Genomic DNA, 11,711 nt, shown 5'->3' with positions numbered 1-11,711 from the left:
CTGGGGCTGTTCAAATACTATCAAATTCGAATCCGATTGAGAGCAGGACTTAGCGATCCTACCGATCCTTCCCATCTCCTCGATCGAAGGCTCCGAGACTCGATGTTCTCTCCTCGCCGAGTTAACGTTGGGAAAATCAGGTCAGAGCTTGTGCTTATCGATCGCTCGGCGGGAATCTGCCGGGCACTTATTCTTCCGTATTACGATCGAAGAAGATGGAAAGAAAGGAGATAAATATCGGTGAACCGGATATTGAGAGGAATAAATAGATAACGTAGGTTTCGTATAACCCCGTTAAGAGCCGATTCGTTTCTGAAACGTGTGAGTTTCCCAAGATATTGAAGATGTGAGAAAAAAAATAAATTTTCTTCTGATAGGAAAAATAATGAACAAGTAAATATAGTAGAATTTTATCGCACTAAACATCAAAGTAAATAATACATATAATATTTTAATCTTTATACTGCATAATGTCAAATTATGTTTAAGTTATTTTTAATTATTCTGTAAGTAATATTGACTAAAAACCACTGCTTTTAGTCAATATTATTAATTTATTGTAATTAAAATAATGAACAATTCAATTAAAAAAAATATATTAAATTTGACTCAAATTTAGTTTATTATTTATTAACAAGGAAAGGCTATGTTCTACTCTTTACCGATTCTGATCAAAATTGTAGCAATGTTATAGGAACCTACCAAATGAACACTTGTAAAACCGTTCTCGCTAATGGGCCTTAAAAGCCGAGTAATGAGCATTTAAAAATATACCAAAAATCTGGAAATAGTTATATCTTGGAAAGTATGCATTTTTGAGAAAAATGTCTTAGACAAAAGTGATAGGGTTTAATAAGATGTATTCACTGGTTTTATTGGTTTCATCGTCAAGGTCAAATCAGGATTGACATCGCTGCAAGTTTGATCAAAATCGGTAAAGAGCGTAGCCTCTCCTTGTAAGTGCGTACGTTAATATGGACATTATTTACTTTGAAACTGATTACACAGAAGTGAATTAATTTACATTTTCACACACATGGAAGTTAAAAATAAGAAAATATAATTTTTTCAACTCAAAAGATTAAGTTACCATTGCTCGTTTGATATCTATACCAGTTTAATTTAAAGTTGATTATACGAGATATGAGATATAAGTATCGGGCCAGACACCTGCATAGATAAAATAAAATTATCAGCTCGTAATGATTCTTTTGATGTCGGATTATGTGAACTGCGATAAGTTTCAAACATCGCGTATATCACATATTTCGAAAGTAATATAACAGATAGTACGCAATGGCATTTTCTCACTGCTATCCGCTCGCTTTCATCTCGCGCGAACTGGATCCGAGTGTAGATCTCGATAATTATAATCAGATGGTAGGGTGTAGCATTAAGGCAAGAGGGATAGAGCGACGATCGTCTGGGTGGTTGGTGGTACGAGGGTTGGCGGCAGCAGCTACCAGTCGGGAGGGCGGCGGACGCGAAAGGGTAGCTCTGTGTGCCGTCTCCGCTCGCAGCGACAGAGGGTGGACAGAGCATTTACATCATTTAATTTATGACCCTCTCCGTCGCGATCGGCCTGGACGATGGCTCTCCGCAACATACACGCATACACGCGCTACGCAATGTGCCGCCGTACAAATGCGCGCATGCACGTATTCGCATTTATACGCACACGCACGTAAACACAATCGCGAAACCACCGTGCTCACTAATGCACCGGTAGAATAAATTTGCATATGCATGTGACCGTGTCGGACGGAACTGTGTGACGGAAAGAGGGAGACTGGGAGACTCCAATGGAAGCTACCTACCAGCAAGAACGGGAATGAAACACACATCGGTGCTTCATTCCCTTTCGAATCGAACGTAACCAACCGGGGTGGTCATTGCGATCGGATAGTGGATACTGAAAAAGTAACGCGTTTGCTTTAAGTAATTTCATTTGCTAGAACTCGGTCCTTCGATTTCCTTCTACGTGTAGTTTTATAGAGATTGCTGCATTCTTTGCTCTTCTCTTTGTACTCTCCTTCTTCCTTTCCCTTATCGTTCTTTTATTTACACGTTTCGTACTAATTAACTCGACTAACGAATGATAGGTTCTAGAAGAACTCGTATACTCGGATAAATCAGCAAATGTAATTTGTACGAAAAAAATTAACATCTTATTTATATGTAGACGCGTTTGTACAATTCATCCCTTTTTTTCCGATAAGAAAAGCGATCTCGCGATTGTAACTCGGCTGCCGCTACCGGATGACAACTTGCGGCTGAAACTCCGGGTATTAGCGGCAGCGAAACTCGAGGAAACGGGCCGTCTTATACCATAACCTGTAACGTGTAAACGGGAGTATTTGGCCCGGGGATTACCGAAACTCGAAGTTTGATTGGCCGTGCCAGGGGTATCAAGTTTTAGCGGGGGCGTGTGAAACTTCGGTTAATTTGCCGGGTTGTACCGGGCACGGCGAAGCTTCAAGTTCGGTGGCGCGAAAGCGAAGAGAGCGGAGCGGAACGTAAATGTTGTCTTTGATTGGATTGATTGGTTTCGAGGTTTTTCTTTTTGTGGCGCGCGATGCCCGGTTTTTTCTTTCTGCCGAAAATACCGTGCCATTAATAACTGCTTTTTCATTGTACGCAGCGACAATGAAAAGCAGTTACTGATGATGCGATAAAACGCGAATTCAATTTGGATGAGATCAGTGTTTCAATTATATGCATATTATTGACAATTATTTCGTCTGTACGACGTGCCAATTTATTACAATGTTTATAAATTTATTATTTAAATTTATTAGGATATTTTATCAGCTATAATTTGCGTAATATTTGGACAACCGCTTTTGAATACTTAACGTTGTTTTTCGAATTATGCGCTTATGGAAATATATTTGAAATATTCAATATTCTCTCGTCCACACATTTGATTAAGATATTTTTGACGTTATTGTATAAGAGCGCGAACACGTGTGTAACACGTGAATTACATAAATGATATTTATAATCTGCAGCACATGTAAATTTATCTTGTTTATAATGCCCATTTTCTTATTATAATATTTTTATTTAATTATTCTATTATTTAACGCTGTGCGTTATAATATTTTTTTGTTATATATTGAGGTATTTCGCAGAAACATTAAATAGATTTGACGTATTACACACAATTTCGTGTAAGATATTCGCTGTGCTTTATCCAACATATTCGTTAAATCGCATCGATATACTGTACGGGAATCTCCAATAAAATTCCAATAAAGTTCAGCAAGCGCGGATGGCGAAGGAATGACCAAAAAATTTCGGCGATTTTGTTTTATCGCGGTGAGATTTTGAGCGATATCCGTACGTTTGAAGAGATAAGATGTAATTCTTTTAATTACAGGAACGCATGTACGGCGTGGTTCTTATGAAACGTGCGTTAATGAAAGAGTTTCTTTTCCTGAATATTTTCATTCTTTATTCGGGTGTCCGAATGAGCCACAGCGAGAGGTTTTTACGTGATTTCAAATTAGAACGCACAATTACGTTAGAGTGAATTTGCTTTCAATTAGTATATGATTATTCGCTCTTTTTTCTTCTCTCTCTTCCTTCCCCTCTCTCTCATCGGATTCGTCTCTGAATTCCTGAAATCGATTTTCACGAACGACATGGTTGTGTAATTCGCGAGTGACCGAAATGGGGAAATTCCAGAAAATTCCAATTTTCAATATTGCGAAATTGTCGGTAAATAACTCGGCGATGAGACCTCGAAAATACGTTCTTTTTACATCCTTTACTTTATTCGTTATCTTTTATGAACAAGGCGCAGTTGTGTAAAAGTCACTTATAAAAATTGGAGCCTCTCTCGCCATTTATTGCGTTATATTGTTCGGTCTTGCGAATCGTGTTACAGTCCCTGAGACAAAAATACCACTCTTGGCGTCGGATATCGTACGCATAAAATTGAATTCCTCAATTTGCTACGTATGTAGATACAGCGTGATATGCGCTCGCGTTTCACCACACTTTTTCCACGAAAATTTTTCTTGCGAATATTTTTTACCATAAAATTTTCTCGACATTTTTTAGCTTGAAATAAAATAAGCATTTTTTAACACATTTTAAACATGTGCATGACAAATTTGATTTTATATTATTATGCATTGCTAATGAAAAATTATTGCTTTATGTCGTTATAGAATGTCAGAAGGCAGCACCAGTTGGCTATGGCTCCACAACTGCTGCTCTCCAAGCCGCCCCTTCTCTCTTCATGGCAGCATCGGTAAGTGAATTAAATATATTACCATTGCGATAAATCATTAATTAGTGTTTTACATATACTTTAACAAATTTAGAAAGTATTTATAAAGATGTTATTAAAGCGTATGTAAAAATCATTTAATAATTTTTAAAATTGTATATTAAAAAAAAGAGGCAAGAATAGAAATTATTATTTAGCCAGGTGCTCTTAATATTTTCAAAGAAGAAATGCGTAAGATACGAATACCCTAATCGTGTTTACTGAGAGTTAATATGATAGTCATTAAAGAAGAGATTCTAATAGACCTTTCTGAATATCGACTTTTCTGAAAATCTGAAATCGAGGGGCACTCTAAAGTCTTATTGGGTCGCACCCTCGCATATATCATATGTGCATATGTGCACATTTACTAAGGTAGAAAGTCGTTTTGCGCTCTTTCTCTCTCTCTCTCTCTCTCGTTCTGCAGTTGCTCGGACATAGTCCAGAATTTCAGACCGCCTCTTCCGGATATTCGTTCGTCGTATATCTTTGAGCCGGTCGCACACTTCTCGGTACGTGCGATCGCCAGTCTACCGATTAGGAAGAGGAGAGAAACGCGGTTGAAGTTGCCACACGAGTTACGTGTGACAGTTTAAGAACGGCAGATGGGACGACGTTATCTACGTTCTCTTGATAACCCCGTCAACCAGTTAGTCTAGTTCCTCCGTGGCTTCTGTACCAGCAGATACTCTGTAACTGGAAGCCGTAATGTCAAGTTCGAATATTTCATTTAAACGTCGTCTTCTTAGGTTCCTCGATCTCTTTCAACATCATTGGGGTCTTCAAATCGTTCATGTTGCATGGTGAGGCAGAACACTAAGAAAGATTTTCTAGTTGTGTCAACAAAAGGTACAAACAAAATGCATTCTGATCAATCAGAATTCTGGTTATCGTAATTGAATTTCTAATTATCTTAACTAGAATGTAAGTGTTGTAGTTTAATCTACTAGAATTCTAATTAATGCAACTAAACTTTTTTCATTGAATATCTATTTATTTTATTTCTGATAAAAAAAGTAGTCATATTTTGCTAAGAATTTATCGAATATATCTACTTTACGATTAATATATATAAACTATAAACAAAACAAAAATTCTACATATAAACAATTTATATGTGTTGCGCGTGTATATGTATAGATAAATATATATATATATATATATATATTGATATAAAATATACTTGGAAATTACTATATGTAGATTCTATGTAAATATACAAACGAATAAACATTAATCTTTGAGATACTAACGCGCACTCTGAGGATATGTAGAATATCTGGAATTGAAGGGCTGAAGATATATTTCCTTAGAGATACGTACATCGCGAAATCAGCACGCTATTACGAGGAGCTTAATGGGAAGAGCGACGCAAGATGAAAGGGTCGTAAAGAGAGACACGACTTTGCGTTTAGAATGGTGTTCACCGTTTGAAATACGTGCGTGCCCCAACACGCTAGAGGTACGGAGGATATAATCGAGGGTTGTTGCGCGTTTAAATCGCGTCGACTTTGCTGAATGTGCGGTGGCGCTTCGATTAATAGTTATTGGTTTCGTTGCCAGTTGCGGATGCCTCCACCGCCATCGCCTCGGTTTCCTTTTCTTCTCTCCTCGTCCGTGATGGAGCGCCAGTCGTATCGGCAGCTCCAGATAATATTAATCGCCTTTGAATCGCGTCGCGAAACGCCCGATCGAATAAGGGTGTGGGCACCCACAGGATACAAAGGACACGTGGAATATATTGGCACGAGGAATTACGACTCGCACCGTGTCAAGCAAAATTCTCATATTAACACGGTAGCATGTATTTTCGCTAATTTATAATTATTTGACATGGTAATTTTATGATTATTTAACATTTTTGCGCAACTTCGTTCGCAACGACTTTCATCACGGGAGAATATTAAAGATTAGCGTATAAATTATTAAAAATTATAGCAAAAAAAAGTTTAAAAGGCAACATAAATTTGCGGAATTTAGCATTTATATTATGCTGAAATTATTGATATTTTTAACACTAGAAGTATCGAGCGATTATTATTGACTGTTTTTATTTTTTTAGATCAATATTATATTTCTTGTATAAAAGATACACTGAAAAAAAAGATTGGTTGCTGCAACAGTTGAGATAGTAAAATATGGCATAGCATTTTTATATGGCTGCAACAACCAGTTTTTAGTTGTAGGAGCAAATTTTTAGTTGCCTATCGAAATCATATACTGACATTGCGGATAGGCTAACGCAATTAAAAATTTGCTGCTACAACCAAAAACTGGTTGCTGCAGCCATATAAAAATGCTATGTCAAATTGTTGCAGCAACCAATCTTTTCTTTCAGTGTAGAATTTTTTTTTTAACTTCTCAATAATTATGTCTTTTATACTGATGAAATATTCAGTTTTTTATCACTTTTTTATTTTTGAAGTATTTTACATACTTCTATTTATATACTTCTAATATTAAGAATTAAATAATTCCGCATGAATTGTTTCATTAATGTGCCTTATGAGCAAGCAAAAAGGGGTAACTGTGGTAGCGTCGCTTTCGTAGACAGATGTAGACTCGAGATAGCGTTAATCGTTTTCAAATCGCATCGCGATTTGTCGCAATGGGTAGTCTCGAAGATGTAGTGCGAGTACTATCAACGTGGACATTCATTTTGATCATGCCGTCCAACGATGAGGATCGACTTACCGCCGTTCCCGGTATCACGTCAATGTATCGTCTGGCGTTTATCGCTGGTCGATAACGCGTGGGACACGCACCTGCGCTAGCGTCGAATTTTACGTCATGGTGAACCATTCCGAGGTCGCTGGGAGGCCTGTAACGTGCAAGAGATAGGTATATGTTCCCGTAGGAATGACTGATCCACGCAGTCATTTTAGGCTTAATCTGCGTGTCCGAATTTCATACATCGCGAATATTCACTTACATTTACCTGTGATATACGCGTTTCACGAACGATAATGTAATAAATATTTGAGGAAAATTGGAAGCAAGGTACGGCCTAATTCGTTAATAATAAAAAAAATAAAAACTTACTTTAATGATAAAAAGACATGAATAAAACATAAACTTGTCAGTTTTTTACTCGTGTAATTACATCTGATACTTGTAATTCATAAAATATAAGAATTTGTAAGATTGATTTTCGCATTTATTTCTCTACATTTACTTTTGCATTCTATTGACTACATATTGGTAATCAATTGGATATCAATATGAAAGCGTATTTTTTTTGGTTTCTTTCTATATCAATTTTATTCGATTTATTTCATCATCGTAGATACGGTTATTCGGAAAAGTTTGAAAAGTGAAAGTTAACTATAAAGTTTGACATGAATGAGGGAATAATGAGAAATAATTAGACATCGCGTTTTTGCCGAGACAGGCGCGGATAAACACTTTCTCTTACAGAAAATGGGGAGGGCATAAAGTGGGCGAGCATAAATATTCAGCCTCTAATCGAGCGCCTCGCTTTGCGCCGTGCCGTCGTTAATTTTCCGTAAAGGCCGATGAAGAGAGTAAAAAGTTAAGGCTGAGTGTATCGGGAAGTGTAAAAGCGTAGACGCTACATAACGAGCAACACAGCCCTTCCGGTTACTTTTCTGTCAAGTTATTGCATCCGCGCTTCTTGCCATCGTTAAAAGGTGAACGAGCAGTTCTTTTCGCGAGACGATGCTTCATCGCTTTATAAGTAGTCACGATGAAGTAGATAATCGCGAAGGCTATTGTAACTCGCTTTATTGCTTGTAACTGCTACTTGCAGCCGATTCGTGTCAACATTCATCAGAGTTGACTAAATTTTGTTTCTGTCCATATTGCAGGTGACAGTAAATACCGAAGAAATGCAGGGAAATATGTTTATATAATTTTAATTGTTAGTGCAATTACGAAAATAGAATATCGTATCTTTTTAGAATTTGATGTTGGTTAAACCTTAACACTAGAACTGTCAGTGATATCCAGTTACAACAGTTGAACGTGTCAATTTAGTAATTTCCTATTCGATTTTCGATTAGTAAAACGTTATTTTTGTATTATTTATATTGTTAGAGTGATTTATATTATATTCATATATTTTCAATATTTTGTATTGTATATCTAATAGAAGAAAAAATTAAATGATTATCAGAGTCAAAATGGCACCATCAGCGGTACTAGTGTTAATTAGTTCTGATTGTTTCATGAAGTTAAAAATATATTTTTCGTAAATGCATTTTCATTTACGTTAATGTACTTAGGATATGCGAGAGTTGATAGAACGAGAGTTGATCGTTGGCAAGGTATAAGATGTAAAACAGCATAGCGAATTAGCCGTGCATTTGAACCTCATTCCGTTTGCGTTGGGAATACCCGTGCTAAGCGAGTCGTGCCTCCAATTTTAAGGCAAAGCAAACCTGACGTTTCCATGCCGTTGGTTTTCATTAAGAAGCCGGGCGGCAAGCAAATGTAACCGACTGGCCGTGCTTAGCATTCAGTCCTGTTTCTACCAGCCAGGTTTGCTATAAGTTTCTGCTGGTCCAGCGACCCCTTCGTAACCTTCCTCTCGTTGTTCTGCTCTCGGTAATACATGCGGAGACGATAAAAGCGATATGCAAATGAGACACGTGCGCTGCTTGTCTCTAATTAATGTGTCAATTGAAACCACGGGTCGTGTTTTGATATTTTTCGCTCGCGCTTATCATAAATTATATCAAATTAACATTATTTAATTATATATTAAATAAAGATAATTTAGTGGCTTAAAAATAACAAATATAAACAATAAAGAGCATATAGCCACAACGCTTGATGTAATTTACTTAAAACATATATTTAATATAAAATAAGTAAACGTTTCGGTCAATATTTGTATATTGACCATCTTCAGTACATTTAGAATATAAAGTTACACATAGATAAAAAAAAAATTCCTTATCTGATAAAACAAACTAAAACTTTTTTCTCTTGATACCAAAAATCGCGTTTGCAAATTTAATGAAAATTACAATATAACATGATACGAATTCGAACAAGTAGATTTCCAACGCAGAAATTGTGAAGTTGCAGAGAACAACAGAGTTAGAATATTATAAATAAAAATATGTTCTCGTCAAACACGTGATGCTATCCAATTGAAAAACCAGAAAAAAAAATGTTATACAATATAATTATATATTCTACTTAGTTATGCATGTGTATACAGAAAACATTGTACATGGTGACGATTTCTTTTGATATTTGCGTAGGAATAATTAGATATTGCCGCGCAAGAGTATATTTAAATATAATTCAGAGTGTATTTGAACATAATTTATATTGATATGTAAAGATAAAATTTACAAAGGTAAATATATGCGACATGTTAGATGTACTTGTAAAAATGTTGCTTCTCAGAATGTAGAACGTCACCGTTTGAATTTGTTACTCCGAGCTGAAGGAACTAACTATTTTTTGAGGTAAGGACTATATATCGTTAAATAACGTACCGTCGGAAAAGTTCTTTGAGTCCTTTCCTCGCTCGTAAGTTTGCCCGCTTGCTCATTTCTCATTAGTTAGTCCTTTTTCCGTGTGGCATGGCGGCAGGTGAACTCTAAAATCCTGGACTGGCGTAAAGTAAACGCGCCAACAATTTTGCACGAGGTATACACGCGCGGTGGGTGCATTAGCGAGGCCTTAAATACCGCCACGTGGCTTCACGTGGAATGCTCAAGTGGCTTTGGCCGTCTTGGCTCCAAGACCTTTCTCTCCACGCCCACACATTTGCTTGTTCGGCGTCTGTTACGCCGTCGCGCCGGTCGATGTTATACATGTACAATGTACAACGTTTCGTTACGACAAAGCCAGGGAAAATGGAAAAGAGAGATTTCTGACCTTCTCTTATCACGCTCATTGCGTTGTATTCGCTGAGAAGAGAAGGAATCAGACATTGCTCCGCGTTCGACCGAGTTTCCCACGTTACTACTGACTTAGCTGCACTCACAGCATCTCACGAAACCAATGAAATGAGTTTTCCTCTGCAGCATCGCGAGAGATAAAGTGCGAACTCCTCTTCTAACTTGGAGGGATTACTGGATTTTACGTTCAACGCTCGGCTTGTGCTTAAACATGCGGAGTGCACGAAATATCTCGTCCTCGACTCTCGCAGGATACTCACTTCTTTATTTTAACAAAGTTTTGCAGACATTTTGAAAATTAAAATTCAACAGCATATAATTCGAAATTATTTCAGCAAACTGGCTCCCTGTTATCGTATACGGTTCGAAACGAATTAATGCTTTGTTCTGTAATTTCTTCTAATTCTAAGGGAAATTACATTGCGGTAGAGTTTCCGCCTATAATGCTCTTTTCGGCGTTGCCATGAACGAGTTATCCCCTTCGGCAGCTGCCGGTAGTCTCGAGAAATGAGAAGGGAGGAGCGGATGGTGCACGAGGGAGTGAGAAAAGGAAAGCTTTGTGTTACAGCCCACAACAATGCCGCTGATGCAAGGGCCGTCTTTTCAAACGATAGTCAAGCTAGTGTACAATAGGCCGCAGTTTATCGGGCTTTTATTATTCCTCCTTCGAAATAACATCACTTACCACGTATGTTGTATATCCAAATATTTGGTCTTTATCAGTAAATACTAGAGCTTTTTATTCTCCAGTATTCTAAAGTATTTCGCTCCGCTGGTGTATGATGTGATTTAGAATACCTAAATATATTTTGTGTTTACTTTTTTCAATTATATTTACCATATATATCTCTTTCCCCAATAATATATTTCTTATCTAATTAAAATGTTTATTTGTAAGTCATATTATAAGTTCTCGTTTTAGATACTTTCGAATCATCTCAACGAATCACGATGAGATTGACACTCGTTCAAACATTACGGAGCACATATCGGAAGTTTAACTTGACAACGGAGAATTGACGGTATATACGTCGCGTTCTCGTTTACCTTCTTTTTCCTTCTTAAGCGTGCACTTAGTTTCGCCCGTACTTCTCGAGCCGATCCGAGCGGAGTCTAGAGTTCTCAGCCCCGTAAATCCTTTAAGTGTCTCTCCGCTTTTACCACCCAACCCTCGGACCATAGATAGCGGGCCAGGGAGTTGGGCTGTCGGAGGAGGAGGCGGACTACTTGCGCAGTAGTTGTACCATTTTTCTTTACGTACGTCCAGCCCGGCTTATCCCGTATCGTTTCCGCGGTGTAGTCGTTCTCTCACAATCAGAAGATTAGACGATAGTCATCTCGGTGATGAAGCCGCCTAGAGAAATAAAGTGAAGCCCTTGTTCACGACATGCGAGGTTCTCCTCACGGCACGTTCTGATCTCTCTGATGTCTCTGATGTATCACGAGTGTGCGTGAAAGTAAACGTGGTACTGGCACAAAATAGAGTGCATGTTGATGGATACACATGTATCGCAAGACAATTAATTAGCAGAATTAATTACTTTACGGAATAC

The 11,711-nt window shown here is 37.5% G+C and overlaps 1 protein-coding gene across 1 annotated transcript in view; it reads left to right on the top strand.

The window, feature by feature from the left end:
* The first annotated feature begins 4,187 nt into the window (after positions 1–4,187).
* LOC108759758 (uncharacterized) overlaps positions 4,188–11,711 on the top strand; it is a 328,570-nt gene continuing 321,046 nt past the window's right edge. Inside the window, exon 1 of the mRNA XM_018505367.1 lies at positions 4,188–4,261. Coding sequence (XP_018360869.1) covers positions 4,250–4,261 — 12 coding nt within the window. The 5' untranslated portion in view covers positions 4,188–4,249. The remainder of the gene's footprint in view (positions 4,262–11,711) is intronic.

Source organism: Trachymyrmex cornetzi, unplaced genomic scaffold (assembly GCF_001594075.2).
Source record: "Trachymyrmex cornetzi isolate Tcor2-1 unplaced genomic scaffold, Tcor1.1 scaffold204, whole genome shotgun sequence".
Lineage (NCBI taxonomy): Eukaryota > Metazoa > Arthropoda > Insecta > Hymenoptera > Formicidae > Trachymyrmex > Trachymyrmex cornetzi.
The sequence above is the reverse complement of the archived record's forward strand: the minus strand, read 5'-3'. Positions and strand labels throughout refer to the sequence as shown.